Below are 25,315 nucleotides of genomic sequence, written 5' to 3' on the forward strand. Positions count from 1 at the left end.
TGACAGACTGACTGACAGACAGCCTGTGGAGGTTTTGATAGTAACTGCGACCTGACGGTCGCAACAAAATGGCTAGACATTGCAACCTGACTTATAGGCCTATATGACTCACTCCAAGTGCTTCTATATAACATTGCCCTCAAACTTCCATCGATTAATTGTCAGCACATTAGACTACCCCTATATCTAGGGGGCTCCGTACGTACACTATTGTCTATCTTGGTTAGTTTTTAATGCTAACATGCTTTATGTCATGCTATAGGCTACAGTAAGGCTATATAGGCTTATTAGTGTGGGATTATTTCCCTGGAGGGGTTGACTTAAAGGACAACTTTGTTTTTTTACAACAATTGTTCATATATTTTATAGTCATTAGAGAAAAGAAAAGATGCATGTTAAAATGTTTTCATTTACTTCTTTCTATCGTTTTAGTGATTTTAACTAAATATGTCTTTTTAGACACAATATTTGGCTCTATTTTGATTGTAAGTGCAGCTCTTATACCTTAACTTAAAGGCCTGTCCATACTGTCTCCGACCACCGAACTTTTCTTCGGAAAGGTCCGGTTCAACTACAAAATGACATCACTCGCATCTTCTGAAAAGCATTACCCCGAATTAGAGTTTGGAAAGCTGCATGTCGGAAAGTCGGAACTCTCTGACGAAATGTTTGGTGGTCGGATCGACAGTATGGACAGGCCTTTAAGTTAAAGCTGTACTGTGGAAGCTGCTCAACTAGTGGTCAGTAGCGGTATTGCTTTTTTCGGCCGTTTTTCGCCGCGGACCACCGAAACGGGGGCCCGCGGACCACCGCGGCCGCCGCGACCCCCGCGACCGCCTCCGCCTCGCCGATACGAATCCATAGAGCCGTCTCCCGTCATTTTTAGACCAGGATTGAGGGAGTAGCAAGCAAGATTCTTTCACCAATGTAAACACAGTTGCTAAGGGAAGCTATTTTCTGAAGAGACAGCAAGACTCGCTGTGATTGGCCGGTGGTGTATGATCGGCGCTGTGATTGGCCGGTAGTGTATCATGTGGGAGATGACATCATTTTGCCGGGAAATACAGCCCCTGTCAAGGGTCTGTAGAAAACATAAAGAAAAGGCTTTTGGGGCTGAAATTAACGGAGTGGGTGTTCTAAAACTTTAGCGATTTAATAGTTAGGAAAATTTTAAGATTTGTTTTATTAAAAAAGTTACATAGTATAACTTTAAGGCATAAGAGCTGGTACTTAAGACAATCAAAATACAGCCCAATAAGCCCAATCCCAAGATGCACTGCAATATTTCATGTGTAAATAGTAACAGAAAGAAATTGCCAGTCTGTCTAAAAAGACATATTTAGCCATTACGAATGTCCCCACCCACTGAAATCAAACTACCGGTACTCAAATCGCTATAGAAAGCAGCCAAATTAAAACATTTAAACACTCATCTTTTCTTTTCTCTAAAATATAACCCTTGTTGTAAAAAAACAAAGTTAACAGGTCAGGTGGGCAACAAACCCAACTGGGCACTACTAGAGACATGTGGGCACCTGGACAACTGGGCACCAGAGACATGTGGGCACTGGGCACATGCCATACAGTACAGTTATATAGACTATATCTCCGCCGTGTGGGAAAAGACGGTACACGAGACGAGGTTATTTACAGTAGGCTGATTATATTTGTTTACAATCAAGGAGTGTCTTCGTCCGTCATCCGTCCTGCTCCTGACTCCTGTACTGCATGCGTCCTCCATTGCCATGGAGACAGCCAGGATTTAGATTTACCACATCTCCCATTTCCCACACAGTTCAACGTATTTATAGATCACTCTGCAAGTATTGTGGGTTTGCACCATTGACAGTCAGACACTCAGCCCTGAAACACATTCATGGATTGACCCCAATCTGGTGTTGAGCAGTTTAACCAATTTGCCACGTACGTCTACACAAACGTTCACATTTCAAAATTAACATGTTTACTGAAGGCTCTCGTATGTCACAATATGGTACGCTCAAACAGATTTACCCGTATCTTCCGTACTGTTTAATAAGAAGGCTCATTTTAAGCCGATCGGCTGCCACTTTCTCAGATTCCAATTTCCAACTACGCGATCCCATTGGTTGGGATTCTTTTTTTTTTAAGAAAATGGCCGCCGATTGGATTACAACCTATGATTACAACGCTTCTTATTAAACACACTACGGAAGATACGGTAAAGGGGTAATTCTGATTAAGCGTACCATATTGTGACATCTGTGAGGCTTCATTAATCACTTTATTTTTTAAATCTGAACTTTTGTGTAGACGTACGTGGTAAATTTGGCAATCTGCTCAACACCAGGTTGAGGTCGATCCCATACATGTTTCAGGGCCATCTCCAGTCTCCACAATGTTTACTTCCGCAATCACCACGACGACTCTCTCCCGTGATGCATAGCGCGAGACAAACGGTAGTAGGAAGGTTTGCACTGCAGCGACGTGAATGTAATTGTTGACATGTTGCATGCACGTTTCTATGGGTTTCTAACTACTTTACCGTGTAATTTTATGCCCTGCTGTAAAAGAGGCGAATACGTCAACGCAACCTGGCAACACGGCACCTAACAGTAGTGAGCGTCGCAACGTAACGTTAACTAGGTAACGCGAATCACTGGACAACAACAAAACCACATAAACATTAAAGAATGGAGAGACTTTTCGCAGAAAAGGAAAAGCTGAATGTACCTGAAGACTTCTTTGCACCAAGTAAGTAGAATATTGCTACCTACAACATTGTTTACTACTGCTACAACAACCTTCCAAAGGTTAACTTATCAATGGACCAGCTGAAATGTGAAACATGGACGTCTTGATAAGTGTGTCGCTACTCATATGGATGTCCATTACTGAGCAGAGGACATAATATTAATAACTTAAAAAATGAATGATTTGCTTATATTATTGTGCCCACTACTGTCTAGATTAACCAGTAGCCCCTTTCAGAACCCCGTATACCTTTTTTGTATTTTGAATACAAAAATGTAGGGTTCCAAAAGGGACTAACTGGCAGTATACATTCAAATCAAGTTGTGTTGTATTTAGGGAACATGCAGAAGACCCTGGTGCCCCCATCCCATTTCATGTCAAGTGTTCAGTCTGTGTCTGGGGCACCTAGAGGTACCCTGAAGCAAGGAACAGTGCCTGTCACCTGGATGACACCAACGCTAACATCAACATCGCCAGTGTTCACTGGTTCGTCCGATCCATGGCTCGCTGTAACTCAAGCTCAGCAGGAAATCCTGAAATTAAAAAGGGAAAACCAGAGGATTATGATGTTACAAGGAGACGGCACAGGAGGACAGAACCCTACAGATCACCAGATCACCAGAGCAAGGTAAAAACAGCAGATCTGCGATTCTGCAAGCAGGCTCATAGTGAGTCACAACGTGACAAGCTGTCAACTTGTCGTTCGGCTATTTTTGGCGAAGAGATTTGGCGTAGAAGGGGAAAAGCACACCAAGTACAGAGGCAAATCATTTCCAGTTGACTTGGAATACCATATTGCTCGCCCCAATTCAGACTCGCCTCGGGTCAGGTGTCTTTCCGGTAGAACGGTAGAACGGTCTCTGCCTGGGATTCCTAAACCTAACCTTATTCCTAACCTTAGCCTCAGTAAAACGGTGCCAAAACCTAACACTATTCCTAACCTTATCCTCATTAAAACAAATTCAAGAATACAGGAACCGCCCCACCGAGCCTTCATTGTGAGGTCGGCGGAAAAGAATTAGGCAGAGCGATCTGGTTACCTTTACTGGATAGGATAGTCTTAAGTGGTTAAATGCCTTGTATTATACTGTACATATTTCTTACATCATCTCTACTAGGAGGAATATGAGTCTGAATGATTCTTGTTCACAGATGTGAGGAGAGAAGTGAGCAGTGGTCCAGACGGGACACAGAATGGCGACTGGAAGTGGAGAAGTACAAGGCTGAGAGTGAGAGACTGAGAGGACAGGTGGAAGCACTGAAAGAGTCTGCAGGGAGGCACAGGGATGAGATGCGTACCCTCAGCAGGTAATATGTCTATCTAAGGCTCAGTGAAATAATGTGAACTTGGTTTACACAGATCTGGATAAGAATAATCCTTTCGGCGGAGTATGTTCACACATGCATGGATCTTTATTTTTTGCAGGATGTTCTCATATTAACACACATGAACACAATCCCTAAAAAACAGGAGAACAAATCTATAATGGAATGTGACAACAAAAGAAGAGTGTATTGGTTGGCAGAATCAAGCCAAAATAGGAACAGTATAGATTTGCAAATTTAGTAAATTTGCCTGGTGGTTGCATTATTCCGTTATTCACTAGTACAGACTATGCCTTCAAACCAAACATTGTTTAACATTCTTAATTCAGAAAAAAAGGAGATGAACCTGTCAGGATAAGGAAAGATGACCACAATCCAGGTCTTGCTGCCCGCGAGTGCGTGCATGAACTAGCGCGCGAGTGAATCTCACCGGACCACGCCCGCTCGCCTCTCTGCTCCTCAACTTTTCTGTGTGAATTACTAGTGCTCGTCAACCCGAACCGCCTCCCGTCTGAATGGCGCTTTATTATTTGAAGGCATAGTCTTCCTCCTGAACATACATTGTACCAACTCACACATACTGTATGTATGGTTAGACTAAATGAACAATAAAGCTTCTTGAATCTTGAGATGCATTTGTGAAGAAGGATGTCAACCATTATCTTCTGTACTGTAGGCAGAGTCTTGAAATGGAGGCAATGCGTGATGAGCTGGGTAAGGCCAAGACTCAACTGGACCAAATCCGACTGCAGCTCAATCAAAGCAGGGAGGACAAGGATAAAATTGCCTCTGAGGTAATGGGTGCCTGCCTGCCTACCCACAGTGCGGTTCAGTACATGGAAATATAAAAGTAGAATTCATTAATGTCAACCCACTTGTGAATTGTTGGGAAGCTTTGATTCAGTCTCAGTTTATTCAGTTAACCACTTGAGCCTAATTTAAACATATTTATGATTTGGTCACTCCTTTGGGGTATGTTTCTCACTGTATATTTGCACATCTGCGAAATATATCCTCTGCATTTACCTTAAACTATTAGGAGCAGTGGGTGCTATTAGTACAGCGCTCGGAGAGCAGTTAGGGGTTAGTGTCTTTCTCAGGGATACTTGACTCATACACAGGGCCTTGGTTTCGAACCGTGGACCTTTATGTTTGGCCTCTCTAACCTCTCAGCTATGGTGTATGATAGTGTTGTATAACAAAAATAGCCGATCTACAAACTCACAGCACTATGCAAGGTGCCAGCCAAAATAGAGACACCAGCTTGAGTACAATTAATATTCTCCCTATTTAATCATTTAGCCTTGCATTGAACAGCACTGTCTCTGTATTCAGCTTGAAAGACTAGAAGGGGAGTATGCAGAGGAAAGGCTAAGGCTGAAGAGAGAGACAGAGAGGAGTAGAGAAGAGGCTGAGAGGATGAGTCTGAAGGCTGAAATGGCCAGGTTGCAAACAGGCGATGAGGCCAAACAACACAATGTCCAACTGGCAGAACAACTGGAGGAATCCCGGAGGAAGCATGAGATTGAGGTGAGTGGAGCGGATTTATTTACACTATGCAAGGGAAGTGATTGAGTTTTTTTTAAATTAGTTTTACATATTTTGTCTAGCTGCAGCAGTTGATTGATGCCCACAGCACAGATCTGGCATCTGCAAGACAAACAAATGGCGATCTACAGGGTCGACTTAATTCCACAACCTCAGAAGTAATGCAGTTGAAGAGCAATCTGATGGAGGTGTCTGCTGAGAGAGATGGCCTGAAAGAGAATCTAAGGTGCCGTGTTAAATCTAAAATATACATAATACCACTGCGATGCTGAGTTTTAATTAAACTTTTAAAGTGCATTGTACAGAGATTCCCTGATATTGATTGGATATTGTCACTTTACTTAATTTTTTCCACCCAGCCAAATGGGAGAGGCGTTCGAGACACAGTCAGCAACGTTGCAGAGTCTTAGAAATTACATTGGACAGCTTGCCCCTGAGAGAGGAGAACAGGAGAGACTAACTGAAATGGTTGAGGTAGAGAAATCAATGTACTGTTATGTACAATGACTAAGAGTGCATGTTGGAAACACTGTTCCCACCAGTGATTAAATCATTTTTAAATTGTGTTTTGTGGCTAGACATTGACTTTATAAACATGGTGCATTTATTGCATTGAACATAAAAATATTCTTTTGTCATGTCATACCATACATACCATATTACCTTGTGGTGTAGACACCATGGTGTAACAAATCTCGCACAGTATTTTTGTTCAAGATAGATGAAGATGAAACGAGCATCATTGAAAAAAACTTAATGTGGCACAATATTGGTTTTATCTTGATTATCTCCATAATTATTGGATGCCACAATTGTAATTGAAATTAAAATTGAGTGAGCATCCCTATAGTTCACGCTATGGTTCATGCTAATGTTCATTGTGGACATTTTAATTGAATCTCATTTCGCAGAGGCTGAAAAAGGAGAAAGAGGCACTTCAGATGACCACAGAGCTTTTGACAGTTAGACTAAACGCTGCCAATGAGATATTGGCTCTCCAAGAAGATAAAATGGTTAAAAGTGTAAGTTAATTTAATATTTCAGTGGAAATGCATTTGGCTTCGCTAATCAAATAAACAGTCATAAGTTCAGCATTACATGTTACAATGCTAGCCTGTTTCCTTTCACTTGAAGGTGTTACTATACCGCTATATAATTCAATTGAAATAAAAATACTACATGCTTATATCAACCACTTATAATATAATGACCCAAACTAAAAGTGGTAAAGCGCCTGTTAAATTGTGTGTGCGTGCGTGCATGTTAACTATTGTCCACAGACGTTGTCAGACCCTCTGCTGAAAACCGGTTCCAAAGGACTACGAGTTCTACAGCTCTGGAGAGAGAAAGTATTTATATTGTGTGTCCAGCTTCGCTCAAAAGACATTGAATTAAGAGCAGAGAAGGACGGACTCCTCTCAACGGTATGAAGACTCACACAGCTGAAACATGAGTAGTTACATGAGAAAACGCATTCAGTACTGTGTTGTTGATTATTATTATTATTATTGTATATTTTTTAATGCTTCTCTAATGTTAAAAGATGCTGTTTGGTTGTTGTGTTTTATGTGTTTTTTCAGATACAGTCCATGGAGCAGCAAGTAAAACATGAGCAGTATCAGGCTAGTGTGATCCAACACAGTCTGCATGACAGAATCGCTGAGCTGGATCTAGAGAGAGTGGCCAGGGAGGTTTGTGCAAGAACAAATCATACAAGTCTCTTGACTCATTATTTCAAAATAAACTATGGTTTCTTAGGAATGGGAGAAATAGAAAGTCTGTTTCTCTACAGCAGTAGGAGCTGTTTACAATACATGACAAATATATTTTGGAAGTTTGCCACTCATTTTATACTTCTTTGTACATTGGTGTCACAGCAGAAAGAATAGCCATTCTAAAATCTCACAACGCATTGCCGGTGCCGCACATCCCTAGCCTGATTTCAGACTGCTCATAGAGTGGGCGGGTCTATGGGCTGGAGCCAGGCTAGCACATCCCATTGTGAGCCTGTATATGGGCTGGAGCCAGGCTAGCACATCCCATTGTGAGCCTGTATATCTGCTCATTAAGAAAACATGAAAATGAAAATGTTTGAACATTTTTGCCTATAATGACATGCCCAAAATGGGGACGCCAGTTGCCAGGATGAAAGTGGACGGTACTTAAAAAGACAGCTGAGCTGAGTATATAATTGTATTTTAGGTTTTGTACAAATTAATCTGATAGCAGCATATTGGGTTTGTCTTCCCAGACAGTGAAACAGGACCTGGCTCAGGTTGTCAAAGAAAACATAGAACTGAAGTCCCAGAGTCAGAAAGCAGACTCTGATATGAAGACCTTAACAGAAGCATTCCAGAGGTAAGTGTAAGTTTACCTTCATACAGTGTTTTGATCCCGTTAATCAATAATGATGAACAATGTTGATGAAATGGATCAACAAGAGGCTGGGATATTCCAGAGCCATAGCAACCACCACATAACTACCTAAATGTAAATGCCTTTGTAATGTCTCTAAACCACATTACAACACATACTGTTACTGGATGAATGTCTCTGCACTCCATAGATTCAGGGTTGAATTTGAGGCCAAAGTGGAAGAAGTGGATACAGCTCAAGCACGACTCAACATGTTTATGCAAAGGCTAATGTTTGCTAAAAGAAGAGTACAGACTATCCAAGGTATAGTTGCAGGCAGTGATGACAATAACAGAAATTGTTCTGTGTTCATCAAGATTTTGTGTGTCAGAAATCTTTTTGAACTTGAAGTTTTTATATTGTTCCTTCACAGGGCTGATAATGAGGAAGGTGGCTCTCCAGAAAGTACAGCAGTCCACTAAAATGACAGACCAGGCTGATGACAGGTATGAGTTTATCAGCTGTATACCTGTCGGCAACAAGCCGACTATTGGCCATATTCACATGACGATTTAGCCCAAATACGTTTGAGCAAAAACTGTCTTTTGTTATCCACTGGAACTGTTAACTCACAAAGTGAACAGTGCAGGAGTTAAGCAGGATACAGGATAGAAAATAATGTTACAATTATATCAGCTGTTCAATATATGTTTAATCTGCAAAAGATGCTCTCAATTAAATCAGATTAAACAGTAATAATAATAATAATAACTTGGATTTATATTGCTCCTTTCAAAAAACCCAAGGCGCTTAACAAAACATAAACAATCACGTTATTGTCCAAAAGCCAGAATAAATAAGTGTCGCTTCAGTGTGGACTTGAAAGAGTCCAATGTTGGCAGCTGGCGAATCGCCATGGGGAGGGAGTTCCAGAGGGTTGGGGCCGCCACACTTAAGGCTCTATCCCCAAGGGTCCGCTTTTTGCTGGGAGGGACGGTGAGGAGCCCCAGGTCAGCAGATCTCAGGTTCCGCTCAGGAGAGTAGTCCTTGAGGAGGTCTGACAGGTCCTCTGCTGGGGCTAGGGCATGGAGGGCTTTATAGGTGAGGAGGAGCAGTTTGTAAGTGATGCGGAACTTGACCGGAAGCCAATGGAGGTGTTTGAGGGTGGGGGTGATGTGCTGCCAGCGTCTGGTACGAGTGGTGCTAAGCTTTATAAAGAAGAACTGACTTCTAGCTTTTACAGCAACCTATTAGTCTAATATTGTACCACTCTAGTATACATTTTGGCACACAGTTACATGTCTTATGTTTTTCTGTCCCTCTGTCTTCCTCATTGCTTCATCATCTTTGTCTGTGTTACATTGGCAGTATCAGAAGCCTCCAGGCAGAGGTTAACTCTGTGTGTGAGGAGAGAGACAACTTGACACTGGAGCTGAAAAGAACCCCGGAGCTCATTGAGAACGCCGTGGCTGATCTGAGAGAGCAGTGTGAGCATTTTGTACAACTCTCCACCGCATCTTTACACTCTCCACCACCAGCAACATATTTTGGTTGGTTTTAGTTTAACATTCCATCTCTCCACATGCCTTCCAGTTGAGAGTAAACTGCGGCAGCAGCGACAGGAGTTGGAACAGAGTCAGGCGGAGCGCCATGAGGCGGTTTCTGGCAGAGAGGAGGCGCAGCGGAGACTGCAGCACCTCCAGACACAGCTGGAGGAGACTAACATCAACCTGGTGCAACTCCGTTCAGAGTTGCAGAGCCAGCAGGAGCACAGTGAACAGGGTCAGCAGACATGTCACTTTGCCCTTATACCCACATGACATGAATTATTTTATTATGTGTATTTAGTCAAATCTTTTGGTTGTTGTTGATTTATTCTCTCTATTTCTTTCTCTCTCTCTCTCTCTCTCTCTCTCTCTCTCTCTCTCTCTCTCGCTCTCTTTCTCTCTGACGATTCTTCCTCAAGAAATGTGTTAAGATTCATTGCATCTCCCCCTGAGGTAGATTGAAAATCAGGCTGGACTGTGTTTCTCATTACCTGAGACGCTGAAGTGTTTGTTTTTGTTGATTCCCATCAGCCCTGCGGGAGACAGTGTCTGAGACGCAGGGCCGCTGTGCCGAGCAGCTTAGGGAGATGGAGGCTCAACTTAACAGCGCCAGGAGAGAGCACACAAAAGCAGGTATGAAGGCATTAACCAGCCACCAAAGCCTGATATATCGTTGCGTCAACATTTTCTAAAAGTTGAAAATGTGTCTCATAGTAGTATTGCAGGACCTTCAGCCTCATTATAATGCACTGGGCACTTCCTTATTATTTATTTTATCATTATTATTGTTGCAAACTCGCAAACTTAACGAGCATACTGGGTTCCCTGGGGAGAAGATTTAGAAACCTGTCACCTAACCCATCCTCAAGATTTGCACAATCAAGACCTCAAAGGGATTGGTTTATTTACACCTTTATTAAAATTGCTGCTGAAAAACCATTGTCAGTTAACTCATTGACTGCAATGATTCAGAGCGTTTTTCACCTACCTTTGAAAGATCGCTGAATATTCTGCATCGCTCTTCTTTGGCAGAGGTACATGCATTAGACCATGAATTTAGACCAGTCAGAAGCTGAAAACACAAACATTTCCTTAGTATTTACGCAACACACGATTTGGGAATAAGATGCGTCTAGGTGGGTTCAAGACCAGCTCAGTGGCCTAGTAGTTAGTGTCCGTCCTGAGACAGGGAGGCTGGGGTTCGATCCCCCAAATTATTGCCATTTGTCATGACTGTTTCTCTCATGCCTCTTGCAGTGATGACTTTGAGACAGTTTGAGAGACACGCAGCGAGAGAACGGGATCAGGAGAAGGAAGGACAACATTTGCAGAGTGAACGCACAAAGAGAGAGTTGGAGGATTTGCATAAGCAACTGAGACAGAAGGACAAAGACAAAAACATACTATTGGTGAGACATTTAGTTTACATTTAGAAGCGTTTATGATAAACCTCTGTCATGTTGTTTTTTATCTTCATTTGAGCTGAATTGTGTTCTACAGGCCACTATTCATGAGAGAGGATTGATGAACGAGTACAAGAAGGCTCGCTCCACGGTGCTGCAGCACTCCACTGCTCTTGGTGAACAAGCACAGCGTGGTGTCAGAGGGGAAACCCAGCTCCATGCCAAAGGTAAAGCTGCAACGCGTTGTGAGGTTGGAGATCTGCTATTTTTGGTGCGTGACACCCGCACTGAACTTAGTATAACTCATACTTAAAGGGCCAGTTCACCTCTGGGGCAACCAGATCTTATTTTATTGTTGTTTAGGACACGATCAACACAATCCTGAGATATTTTTGTGTTCAATCTGTGTTTTGAGATATTTTAGTATTTCAACATGAATGATGATGCATTTTGCATCATATGAGTCATCTCATCATGCTGCATCATATGATGCAAAATACATCATCATTCATGCTGAAATACTAAAATATCTCAAAACACAGATTGAACACAAAAAATAACTGTGTGTTGATCGTGTCCCAAACAACAATAAAATAAGATCTGGTTGCCCCAGAGGTGAACTGTCCCTTTAAAGGGATAGTTCACCCAAAAAATTACTTTTTCTATCGATTACTCACCCCATGGAGACTTGAATTCATGGATATTTTTTGGGTTTTTTCGCATTCATAAGCCAATAATTTGATGATCAGCAGTGGTTCCCTATGGAGACACAAAGAGCCTGCTTTGTTCCCTATGGAGACACAAAGAGTTTCCTCAAAGTATTGGCTTAGAAATGTAACAAAACAAACACATATCTAGGAATTAAAGTCTCCATGGGGTGAGTAATCAATAGAAAAAAAACATTTTGCGGCTGAACTTGTCCTTTAACCTCCTTCCTCAACATAGCCACGTTTGCATTGACTATTCACACTACCGACCAGGAAGTAAGGTGAGACTTTTTCAAACTAGCATTTGACTAAACCTGACCATTGGTCTGTTTGTGTTCTGTCAGAGACACTCCTTTCTGTGCTGGATGACCTCCAGGCTCTCAGTGCTGCAGTTGTCAACAGTTCAGAAGACTCGGCTGAGGAAGAGGGACATGTGGGCAGTGTAGGGCCACCCGCAGCCAGTCCACACAGCTGATAGTCAAGTAAGGTTTTCAACATCCATCACTGCTTTGACGATTCGGTAACAATCGCCCAAGCAGTGATAGGTTTGAGCAATGAAAAGGTCTTCATTTGACTAATGCCCAGCAAATCAATGAGTCTGGAAACGCAGGATTAGTTTTTGATTGTCTGCAGGGCCAGACCAGACACTGATGACTTCATAGAGCCAGTGCTTTTCTTTGTGCCTCTGTGCAAAGTGGAGCCTGACAGGAATATCAAATAAATAAAGAGCTTGGCTCCATCTTCTGTGCTGTTGTGGAAGTCCAATGATTATGAACACCCTGCGATGGGATCTGTATTGTTTTTAACTAGCTTTACTGTGCTTTTTTGTCATGTCTCATTTGTAAACTTGATCTAATAAATTATTTTTAGTATTTGTGAATATTTGCATGAATTATTGAAAGATAATATTTGACAGAGTGGAATGATTCACAGAAGTCATGGTCTGTAAATCTTGTGGTCATACTTTGCCTTTATTCAGAATCAGTTAAAAACACTGATACTATCTATCAGTGTTTTTAACTGATAGATAGATAGATAGATAGATAGATAGATAGATAGATACCTTTATTATCCCAGGGGGATAACCCACTCGTAGCACCACCACAGCCTTCTTCAGAGTTGTTTACACCTCCTTTGTCATACCAGATGTCTAGTCTGACCCATTCGGTTACTAACAGGATCAAAAACACTTAGGCAAAGCTTACTCCTGTATGTGTCTGTAATCCACCCATGATTAATAATAAAAATAATAACAATAAATATCTAATTATAAATGTTATAATGGTAATAATCACATGGCTTTGGTGTCGTCGATACAGTATTATGCAGAAAGCATCTCAACAGCATTTAGTGTAGGCCTAGGCATTTACATTGTTCATTTTTCCAAATGTGTTCATGGCAAAAAAATAAAAGTTGCTTCCAAACATTGGAAGCAACACTGTGTAGATAACCACTTTTAACAATACATTTTCATAATGAACATTAGCTGACACTGGCTGTGTTATGTCAATAGCCTTCATTGCAGTAGCAATAACAATAATGGCAAATACAAATCTAAATGTGTTAATATTTCTTTACCAGCAGAGGGCAGTGTTATTAAATAAATCAGATGATTTTTAGTCTCTGGTTTTTATTGATTCATGGTTGGCTATACAGTTTCTTTGTTTTGAGAACAATGAAGAACACCAATAACATACAGGCAATAGATGAAGTTTCCTAGGCTGGCTGTATTAGGCCTACTTGATTTAAATTTAAAATAACCATACTCCAGTGTGCCTCTTGTAAACAAACATTTTCATGTGAACACAGTCAATTTGTTTTTGATCAACTCTTTTTGACTGGCTCCAAGCAATGCATAAGCCAGGTAAAAAGAAAATGGTTCAGTTCACTTTCCTCAGCTGGACTGGATGATTAGTACCATAGATAGCAAAGCGAAATAACATAGTAACTTATGAATAATTGAGCAGAGGAATGCAAGGGAGACGAGCTCTCAGCTCTCATTTTATTAACAATTCAGAATTAATGGCATGTAAAATAAGTGAGTGGGATGAGCAAGTTGGTGCTCCTAGCATACAAAACTCACTCATGTGCCAATCTCTGCAGTCTAAGCACACAACCTTGGATCACTGCATTCTGGCTCTAGTGGGTTCAGACAGTACATTCCAAGTATACGGCTTAATTGATTTAGGCCTGCAACTGTTCCAAGGTCCTTTCATATGCCTCACTTATGCCCTGTTGTACCATGGTGTCATGTGCCTAAAATAGCCAGTATACAAGCTCACGACAAAGCATAAATCGGTATGTAATCTCTCCTTTTATTCTGTAAACGGTAAACACATTTGTACATGCAAGTGACTGTTTTTCTTTCTGTTTTCTTTCCTGGGGCTTTATTCAGAGTGCACATGATTGATATGAATGAAGCTCATAATTCAAGCTCAATGCTCATCTGAAAAATTAACTATTGTGCCGATTTCACCCATGCAGATTATATTGCTGTCATTGAAGGAGCAGCAAAAGCATTCCTTGAGCTCTTGATGTTTTATGATTTTGCTAGTTTTGCCAGCACTGCATTATATATATATATATATATATATATATATATATATATATATATATATATATATTATCCACCGCCTGATGCTCATTTATAAAAGTCCAGATGGCCTGATGGGGAACCTATTATAAATGTCATGTTTCGGCCATAATATATCTTCTGCCCTTCACATATTACCAAAATGTCCCCCACACTCATACTCCCGAGGCCAGTCCTCATTCAAGTGTGTTGCAGACAGACAACACACTTGCACTACAGTAGGCCTATACACTTTATAACAGGACAGTTTCACCTCCGTATATACTTTCAAAGACACTAGAAGACACTATAGTTTCAATTTCCAGTATACTTCTCTTGTTACCTGATGCTGTTTTGATAATCTTCCATTTATTATAGTATATCATATCATATCATATCATATCATATCATATCATATCATAGTATTACTGTGCTTCTCATCATGTTTAATGTGCATTTATTTTCTCACTATTCGGCTTCCCTATGAGAGGCTTGTTGCCAGCCACGGTATTATACTGTAATTGTAATTGAGAATTTGTTCTTCATTGACCTTCCTGGTTAAATGAATAATCATTTCCCCCTATTAGACATAATGACAATTAATATTTATCTGTTAATTAACACCAGCTCTGCATTTTGTGCTCCCAAAGTCATATTTAGCCCATGCACATGCAGATGCTGCCAAGTATCTTGGAGAGGGCATTCCATTCCTTTATTTGGTATTATTTGGCATAGAATATTACTGTGGATGCATCACTTATGTTATGTACCTTGGATTGTGCGCCCCAATCCATATTTTGTCAAAGTTCCTGAGGACCTGAGGCCAGAGCAAACTTGAATGCTGCCTGTGTGTGAGGCTGATGTGATCCTTTAAGTCAGTGGAGTCCACCACCAGCGCTGTGTGCTGGATCAGAGGATGGTGGATGGTTGCGCACTGCCGTGGCAGGCCATGCTACAGGGTGAAACGGCAGCCAGAGAGGCAGCCAAGTAACCCTATTTATAGATGTAGGATGTCTGGGGCATTGCTTGGGGGAATGCGGTGAACTGAACTGTCCAATCTTCAAACTGAGTGCCAGTGGCACTTTTACAGTATTACACTACAGTATTTTGCTGTTTTCCTTGTAGAGAGTTCTATTTTCCTACACCGTAAGATCCTGTTAATTTAACACTGTGTACAAATGTAGCCAGATGGACCCATTTTGGTTAGATTTGTACACTCTTAAACTAACTCAAAGTATGTGTGTAATGAGCTTGTTGTTTTTCATCACACATTGACCGCAGAAGGCTTTTACCAAGGAAATGTTTCAGACATTGGAGACATTGGGATCTACACTACACTAATATGGTTTATTTTGACCAAGTAACAGGCAGTAGAAGACAATAACTTCATTATTATGTGGTTATATTTAGCCTAAAAAACTTTTCCTAAAAGACGACTAAAAGTCTAAGACTAATCCCATAAGACTAAAACTAAAATGTTTTGATATTTAGTCGGGACAGTGGCGAAAACATAGTATCCTACCTTTGGCTGTATGTATGCCCTTCGGCTGTCCGGCCTGGCAAAGTCAATAAAGTGATTTCACTTTGCGGCCAGACCTTTAAACCTACCATATTTCTGTTTGCTCTGTCTCTGAGCAACTTGCGTTTTGTATTGCAACCTCTTGACATAAATTATCACCCTCATAATGGTAGAGTGACTGCTACTAGTATGAGATGACATTGAAATAAATTGTATTCGACCAAGCGGTAAAAACCTTAGATTAAAACATCTCACCTGCTGGTCAGTTCAGAGCACTTACAGTACAGTACTTTAAAGAAACCACTTTAATGTGGCCATTTTGCTAGGGAACATTAGAAAAGTGAGACTTTGATACAAATCAATGTGTTCTTTGTATCTTCTCAACTTTCTGACGTGTCATAGTCTGTTTATTCTTAGATTGCCTTGTCTCGTCCTTGAGTAGCATACACACCTCCTGGCACTATGGGCACTTTTCAACGGGCAATGAACCTGTTCGGGTTCTTTCTCCCACCTATGGGATGAACCAGAGGTGAGCTTTTCCACCGAGAACCATGTTGGTTCCGAACAGTAAAAGTTGGTTCGGAAAGGGAACCACAAAATCCTTAGTTCCTCTGGTTCAATCTGGTGGAAAAACAAGCCGGTTCGCATCCGGTTCGCAAGAACGAACCAAGGTTCCAAGAAAGTTGAACAGCACTGGTTCTTCAACCAAGGTTCTTTTGGTGGAAAAGGCCCCTATGTCTACGTTTAATTTTAATGACTTTAAAAACATTGCTTCAGAAGTCCCTTGATTATCTCTCTGGTGCAGTTGACAACAGCTGCCATGTCACACACACACACACACACACACACACACACACACACACACACACACAACTGGTTCCGTTCTAGATTCTTGGAACCTTGATGATTTCACAGAACCGGTTCCTAACCAACTTTTAGGGTTCTGAACCAATTCATTTTCAGTGGAAACAATCTGAACTGGTTCAGGGAAGAACTGAACGGGTTTAACCCTGGTGGAAAAGGGGCCAAAGTGTATTACATGTGTGATATGCCAGTTGTGATAATGGCATCAAAATAGAAATACGGAATAGAAAACCATAAGCCGATTCAAGCTCACAACGTGTGTTGGGAGCTTGTAGATCTGCTACTATCAAACATATAATTTTCCAAATGTCTGAGTGAATGTCTGAGTGTCTGTCACAGCGTTTCTCCTCAGTGGCTGGAGCAATTGATCTGAAATCGCATCACCATTAGCATATGAACACACCTGACACAACTGTGAAGCCCGTTTGTCACTTTCACAAATCATATGATGTGTGTGTGTGTGTGTGTGTGTGTGTGTGTGTGTGTGGGGGGGGGGGGGGGGGGGGTTGTCTGGCCCTGTTACAGATGTTGTCCAAAAATCATGCAGATCGACACACAGTATCTCTATAGCCATTAAACGAAACGGGTATTTCTTACATTGATGCTCCTACATATTATCATGCAAGCACCAGTTAAAGTTACTTTCCATCCCTCATATACTGTGTGCACAGTGCACACCCCATAACCCACACACTGCACATCATTTCGGAGCTCATATCTTTGAACGGGTAAGGACTAGTAATGACAAATTCCCAAAATAGAGGCGCCAGTGGTTAATACCATGCATAAAGTAATACATTCTATCACAACTGCTGGATTACCCATCATGATTACCCGTCATTATCACCGGTTGTCCCACTCTACATGCTTTCACTTGCAAACTCTTGTTGTCTCACCATTGTCACCAATAACTAAAGCTTAACATTTTGCTGTATACATTGGAAGACATTATTTATGACTGAATTTCCCATCTTTAATTAGGCAGTGCCAACCCTCATTTGCTTTATCTGCCCATGGAGAATGAGGCTGTTCATGCATCAAAGTACTTCTTCTGTGCACTTTTCAATTTCCCTAGCAGGCTTTGGCCCTAACGTCAATTTAAATGTGGAATGCACAACCACATCCAGCATTCATATGCCTGCCAATGTCCACATGCCAATTTATCAGGTTCCAGCAATGGGCAGTGATGGCCAAACCTTAGACACACACTGCCATAAACAATACTTAATTTTCAGGTGCTACAAGCCAGTACTACTACCACTGTTACTACTAAGAATAATAAGAATATAAATGAAAAGAAAAAAGAAATTAAAAGTGGTTATATTCCAGGCTTTCTTACTCAAGTCTATTTCTGGTGTGTGGCCTGTCTGACAAGATTTTCACTGAATTGAAATGATTCTGATTAAAAGCAGGCAGACTGGAGTGTTGAAAAACGATTTTGCTGACTTAATTACTCTAGATGGCTGATGTGTCTGACTGTAGCTCTGTGCATGCGCTTCATGGTGCTTTGTGGGACACCGCATTTGCCTGCAGTTAGGCCACTCTACTCCCTCAGGCTTACAACTAAGAACTTGTGTGCGTAATTCTGTGGGTTATAACAAGCTATTACTAAATATAAAGCAGAACTGAGTTCACAGACTGACAGATTTGTATTGACAAGTAATATTAAGTATGTGTGCTCACTGTGCTGCAATGTCTGCATTTATCTGGTAGTCCAATATAATCTGTGTCTAATGTGGTTCAATCCCAACAACATGCAATACCCGAGGCAAACATTTGGAGAGATGTTATGTCACTCTAACTATTTAGATTTGTCATCACAGTGCCATTTAAGCTCTTGCTGGCTACGCCAGAACAACACCCTGCTATTAATTGCACCCGCCATATGGTCAACACTTTATAAATGCCATTTTTACTTAAAAACTCCATAGGAGGTGCTGGAAAGGCATGCTGACATTTACGCTCAATTGAGCCTTATTAAAGTGTGTGTGTGTGTGTGTGTGTGTGTGTGTGTGTGTGTGTGTGTGTGTGTGTGTGTCAGAGAGAGGGAGAGAGAGAGAGAGATTACTTAGCCACTTAAACCCAATATACTTTGTTGACTGTACTGTCCTGTACCTTTTCCTATGCAAACCTCTAATAAAGTCTTCAATCAACCTTCAATGACCGGGATCCCCCAAGGCTCTATACTTGGTCCTCTCTTTTCCCCCGCTACACAATTTCTTCACTGAAAGCTCGCAATGCATCACAATATGATATGTTGTGAGTGTGTAGATCTGCTATTGAATGTTCGCCAAAAATTAGGGACGCTATTCATATGGAGAGTTCATATGGTTAAGTAGATTGGATTTTGCCCCCATTCAGGACAAAGCATCACTTTAAAGACAACCTGAGGACTTTACTAAAGGTGACTTTGAGGCTTTGGTCAAGATCACCTCACAACAGCCAGAATGGTCTTGTCTTGTCTGAAAGCAGAAGGGCTCAAGATGCAGTGCTGCCTGCAACAGCAGCATAGGGCTGCAGTCAGGGGCGTCACACCAAATTCTGGGCCCTGGGTACAAGGATTCACTGCAGGCCCCCCATGAATGTTAACTATTGAAAAATAGCAGATATACAAGCTTGTAGATCTGCTATTTTTGAAAAATCGTGAAAATGTGTGCCAAGAAACCTATGTTTCCATGTCAGTGATGCTCAAACGTTTTCATGTGAAGGACCCCCCATCTCAAAATATTTAGTTCCAGGGACCCCCCAGAAGCAAAATTTGAGTTACAAATGTTCACTTAAAAAATACATATATTCAAAGATTTGCGCACATTTTCACGACTTTTCAAAAGTCGCAGCGCGGCACTCTTGTGAGCTTGTATATCTGCTATTTTTCAATAGCTAAAGTTACTAGGGCCCCTCCACCTTGGGCCCTGGTAACTCAGTCCCACTTTCCTACCCCTTGTGACGCCCCTGGCTGCAGTAACCTGTCTGTAGTTTGCCAGAGTGGCCTCATCTGCCATCTGTGTGCTCACTGCACCCGCACACTAACCTGTAGTGAAGAGAGTGACTACAATAACCGGACATCAGTATCACATACACTCTTTACAATACATGATTTCATAAAAGAATGAGAGATTTTGTGGTCTGCACAAAAAGATAATTTTACTGGCTTATAAAGATGAGTGACAGAAGGGCACAAATATGCAGCTCCCAAGGCTGCACTACAATGCTGTTTATTCCTTTTGCACGTAGTTTATCCTATTGCAGACTTCACTCTGGAGAACTTAAAATGTCCCTGACATTGAAACCACAAAATTGGTTTTGAACCACTTACTTTATTGTGCAGTAGCACTATCAGTCATACATTACAAATGATCATAGTTGTATGCCAAACTCGCTCTGATTCAATCAAATCAATAAACACTGACTGTGTCCTTTTCTGCTCCACTTGTAACATCACTCTTAACTGGAAGCTTTGATTTCAGCCCCTCCACACAGACCTCAGAAAACAGCCAGGTCCAACAAAATGTACATACAGAGATTACACCAGCCTTTATTTGACATGGGAAAGAGGAGTGATAAAAAGCCTGGGAGTAATAAGATATGTGCTGATTGGGCAGCCTTATAACCTCTTGAGTCTTGGGCTGATATGGCAGCTGGCCAATCAATGACGACCAAGGATGGCCAGTCAGTGCAGAATGAGCAGAGATGTTTTCTGTTGGACTTTCTGAGTTTTATTTACTATTTACCAGCAAAAGGTTGCAGAATGCATTATTGTGTCTTTAAACATGGATGAAAATCTACTTCCTTAGACCATACAAGTAGCTAAGGAAGGTTTGGTCATATATGGTCATAATACGTGTGTGTGTGTGTGTGTGTGTGTGTGTGTGTGTGTGTGTGTGTGTGTGTGTGTGTGTGTGTGTGTGTGTGTGTGTGTGCGTGCGTGCGTGCGTGCGTGTGTGTGTGTAGCATATAGGCATATACTGTATATATATTCTAGGCTACTGTGATGTTTCAAATGGAGTTGAAATTGTTTATTATATAGAGCTTTAGCTATTATTCATAAGAATAATTGGCTGTTGGGATATTGATTTTGTGTGATGTTTATTAATTTATGATCTGATACGGGCCAAAAACGTGACCAAATTACCAAATTGACCAAAATAAATTACATCGCCTGCACACTATAAGCTACTTAGTGACAATGTTCTGTTACTGCACTAATATAGCCTATATGCCGCCAAACAGTAGAGCATGCAGTGGCTGCACCGCTCCACACACCACCACAACTCTGCAGTGACGTGAGGACGGAGGTTGCTCTTCTAATCCAACGTCAGATCAAGTTTGATAAACGTCCCCAATGCTGGCCCAATTGGATGCTCCTTATTCACAATAGAACCAGCTCCTCGCTCCACCACCATCTTTGAGATAAATCAGTGCCTTTTTCTTTTTTAGCGGCAGATAATTGGCGGCGGGTGTGTAGTTAGTTGTCATGCATTGACACATTTTGCAGTGGGTGCACACAGTGAGAGACCGGACACGTCTTGGGGAATTTATTTTGCGCATCAGCTGTGTTCATGATTTTCCTTAATCATCACGTCCGTCCAAGGAGTTGATTTCAGTTGTCGGAGAAGATGTGGTATCGCGCAAGAGCCACCGTCCTTTTATTATTGTATTTTTCTGGGAAATCGTTTGCAGGGTTTCCAAATCAGATCAACATTGGTAAGTTTACTCTCCCTCTCTGACTTGCCATGTGTTTTTATTATCGGGTATGTTTGTACAAGTGTCGGATTCATGTCGCACTGATTTGGTTTATTTGCATAGTAATTCTTGGTCTTAAGTTTAATACACTGAAAGGTTAGCCTATATAGGGGGTTGGGTAAATTGCCCTGAAGTTGAACATAATTATTATGCAGTGGTGGAAAAAGTACTTACCTTTTTTTACTTAAGTATCAATACTGCAATTTAGAATATACTACAGTAAATTCAAAATGTACTTGAATAAAAGTACAAAAGTATTGACGTCCTTAAAGTACCAAAAGTAAAAGTAGGCCTACTAAAACGTTTGAAAATAGCAGATAGCCCTATTAGTGAGCTTGTAGATCGGCTATTTTCAAATAGCCTATGTATAAAATAGGGCTAAAGTGGTTAGGATGTTTTATAATGTAATAATATATATCTAGAAAGTAACTAAAGTTTTCATGTAGGCTAATTGTATTTGTAGTGGAGTAAAAGTACAATATTTGGCTCTGTGATATAGTGGAGTAGAATTAAAAGTATTGAAAATTTGAAATACTCCAGTAAAGTAAAATTACCTCAAAATTGTACTTACGTAGAGTACTCGAGTAAATGTACGTAGTTACTTTCTACCACTGCATATTGCCACAGAAGTTTATCAGCCTCTGCAGTGGGGCTGTTACAATAGGATTGTCTTCACTCTCATGTTTTCTATGATAATTATGTAGGGTGTAGGCTAACGTTGCATGATCTCAATGGAAATAAATATAGTGGCATGAAAAAAAGACTGGTTATTTATCTTAAGCAGCATTAATTTGGCAACAATTGTACATGTGTTCTTTCATCATGTACAGGTGGACTCTTCATGCGCTCTACAGTGCAGGAGCACAGCGCCTTCAGGTTTGCTGTCCAACTATATAACACAAACCAGAATGTGACGGAGAAGCCTTTCCATCTCAATTACAATGTCGACAACCTTGAAACCTCAAACAGTTTTTCTGTCACACATGCTTGTGAGTATGACACTTTTATAAATATGTATATTAATCAATAAACAACCCCATGTAAACCTCTTGTTGCCCCAAACTGTATGTGGGATTCAGCAATATAGGCAGCTAGCCTATACCACACAGTAGCCTATATGTTTTGGTATATTATTATTTATCCTTTTCTTTATTTTTTACAAACAAAGCCTGTGAAGGTTGTCCTATGTTTCTGGCTTGTGAAAGTAGCTCTATTTCTCTAAGGTGCAATACCAGTCCAGGCCTACTTTGTTTTTTAACCAGGGAAATTAAACCGGGGGACCAGGGGGAAGGAGATGGTTCCTTGGATAGTAGAGGAACTGTCCATGGTACTACACTAGTGGTTTTTGCTACACAGGAACTGTCCAGGGCACCGATGTTTGTTTTGCCACGCAGAACAAACATCAGTGCTTTGGACAGCTCCTGTGTAGCAAAAACCACTAGTGTAGTACCATGGACAGTTCCTCTATCCTCTCTCTGTCTCACACACACGCGCACACACACACACACACACACACACACACACACACACACACACACACACACACACACACACACACACACACACACACACACACACACACACACACACACACACACACACCTGTGGACGGTTGGGGAATGCTAAACTTTCCTCTCAGAGTGGTTGTTGAATCCAAATATTATACCAGACGGAACACTTTCCAAATGGCTGCATAACAGGCACCAGACATAATTCATAATCATTTTGGTGGCGGCTGATGGTAATTTCCCTCCTTGCCAATGAGTGTCCCACTGCCAAGCTAGAGGAGGGAGTTTATTGATAGTGAGTTGATTGCTAATGATATATGGAACTGCTGAACTTACTAGTCGCAAAAATACATTGCTACCACGGCTAGAGAGATTTTTCTTTACAGGCTACAACGGACTAATTGTGCTAACTAATTAAGGTTTAGTCATCTTCTTCATAGTACAGTTCAAATGATAATGCAATATGCACAGAGGTTATCTTTTAGCTGTTTTCCATCTTGGTTGTTTACTTTTAAGGTGTGATACAAATCAAGAGTGTTCTAGATTGTAGACTGAGCAACATATTGTATCTTTGTCACTTTTTTCTTCGTCTGTAATGAAGATTTGACCTTAAGAGGTATGTTAAGTTGTAGCGTTTGTGTCAGTAAAACATCATTATTATATTAATAATTAGTATAATAAACACTGTCTGAAGGGGTTATTTGGCATCATTCTTCCAAGCTCCACCTGGAGTCACTACTTTGCTCAAGGGTGTTTGTCAGTAGTTGCTGAGGGAGGGAAGAGTATTAAAGCCAAATCAGGGCTAAAGCAGTAACCCAAGTCCAAGCCCCTCTAAAACGCAAGCACCCATATAAGTCATCTATAATGTCAGTACTGAATCTCTCTATCTGCTATGACGTCTTTACGGTGATGTAACACAAAAATGTTTTTCAAATGACATTGCTGTCATAGCTTAGTTTAGAAAAAAAAAAAATGTTCTTGTCTCGGTTAATCACCATCCCAAAATACTACACATCTAACATTGCATTTGTGAGATAAATATAGGAAATACTTTGAATCTCAGTGTTTTAGTTCTACCTTTAATCTACATTAGCTCAAGAAAATGCTTCTTTAGGAACATAATTGGAGTCCTTCCCATGAGCCAGATTACAAGTCACCACGGGTATAGTGCAATCATATTTGCAAAAACCATACCTGTCACAAGTTAATTCCTTAGAGTGCTACCTGCTGCAGTTTGAACCGCTTGAGGGAACACTGAGCTATTATCTTTTTGTTAGAAAAGTAATGTAATTTTAACACAGAGGTTTCACCAGTAATCATATAGGATCAATGTCACCAATTGGGGGACTTGAACATGTGGATGTATAGTGAGTATCGCAATGATAAGAAGGTCTTTGAAACTAACGTTTTCCTGAAGGATAAGAAAATGCATCCTTTGTTGTGGTAATTTATTTCTTGCTAAGTCAGGAGAGTTTATCGTGGCCAGAAATCCATCTCCCATCTAAGCTAGATGCATTACAATTGAAAGAGCTCAACCATCTCACTATTAACCTGTGTTCACATAGCCAAAGAGCAGGAAGTGTCCTCATTATGACTATCAGTTGTGAACCCATTTAAACCGGGAAAGCATTCGTGTCACTTTAGATTTGTCACTTCGTGCTGTGCTATGAGCTTGTAGATCTGGATTTTGAAAATTTGTGGAAATGTGTGCAAATCTTGAAAAACAAAAAAAAAAACACACACGCGCGCGTGCGTGCGTGCGTGCGTGCGTGCGTGCGTGCGTGCGTGCGTGCGTGCGTGCGTGCGTGCGTGCGTGTATCAATCATTTAAAAGACAGGAAGTCATAATGTATACAACCAACTTTTTCATTTATGTCCAGCGTAGCCAGTATGGATTTTGAGTGAGCAGAGTAAAGGAGGACACCACATACTCTCCTCTGATTGGGTCACTATGTAACGATTGTTGCAAATCCCTGATGGCATTGACTGTGATATTGACAGCATGGGTCAATAGTCGGAAGGCCTCTGTCCAGCAGTGAAGTGTGCAGTTCCTGTTTGTTTGAGTATGGACAAATCACCTCACTAAATGCAAATTTATGCTTTATTCCAGAGCTTTTCATACTGTACAATTTACAATGTAGACATTTAGCAGATGCTTTAAATCCAAAGCGACTTACAATAAGCAGGTAATACATCAATATAATAAGCAAGATAATATGTCAGTACATCAACAGCAATATAACAATGCATAGGAATATCAATCTAGAAAAAAACACAATAACATAGGTAGACCACGCACCTAAAAAAAAACGTTTCTAAAACCTAAATATGCTATCTAGCTTCATGTACAGTATGGTCATTGAGGGAAGGGGAGTGCTACAGTAGTGACATGGGTTTACGTGGAGTCTGAAAAGGTGAGTCTTCAGTCCACAGCGGAAGCTAGGGAGTGAGTCTGTAGTTCTAAGTGCGACAGGGAGTTTATTCCACAATT

At 40.9% G+C, this 25,315-nt stretch overlaps 2 protein-coding genes across 2 annotated transcripts in view; both read left to right on the top strand.

The window, feature by feature from the left end:
• Nucleotides 1–2,647: 2,647 nt before the first annotated feature.
• On the top strand, nt 2,648–12,348 carry cchcr1 (coiled-coil alpha-helical rod protein 1). The gene is made up of 19 exons (XM_080749050.1): nt 2,648–2,733; nt 3,070–3,361; nt 3,886–4,041; nt 4,736–4,853; nt 5,395–5,589; nt 5,670–5,833; nt 5,967–6,081; nt 6,519–6,629; nt 6,888–7,031; nt 7,188–7,298; nt 7,859–7,965; nt 8,174–8,286; nt 8,396–8,468; nt 9,331–9,449; nt 9,556–9,744; nt 10,041–10,142; nt 10,767–10,918; nt 11,010–11,139; nt 11,964–12,348. Exons 1-19 carry the CDS (start codon nt 2,673–2,675, stop codon nt 12,092–12,094), a joined length of 2,583 nt encoding a protein of 860 aa, XP_080605176.1. The 5' UTR covers nt 2,648–2,672; the 3' UTR covers nt 12,095–12,348.
• Nucleotides 12,349–21,190: 8,842 nt separating this feature from the next.
• gria3a (glutamate receptor, ionotropic, AMPA 3a) overlaps nt 21,191–25,315 on the top strand; it is a gene marked incomplete at both ends in the record, with an annotated part of 87,694 nt that continues 83,569 nt past the window's right edge. Inside the window, 2 exon segments of the mRNA XM_080748916.1 lie at nt 21,191–21,278; nt 22,148–22,306. Coding sequence (XP_080605042.1) covers nt 21,191–21,278; nt 22,148–22,306 — 247 coding nt within the window.

This window comes from Nannobrachium achirus, assembly GCF_963921795.1.
Source record: "Nannobrachium achirus genome assembly, chromosome: 19".
Taxonomy (NCBI): Eukaryota; Metazoa; Chordata; class Actinopteri; order Myctophiformes; family Myctophidae; genus Nannobrachium; species Nannobrachium achirus.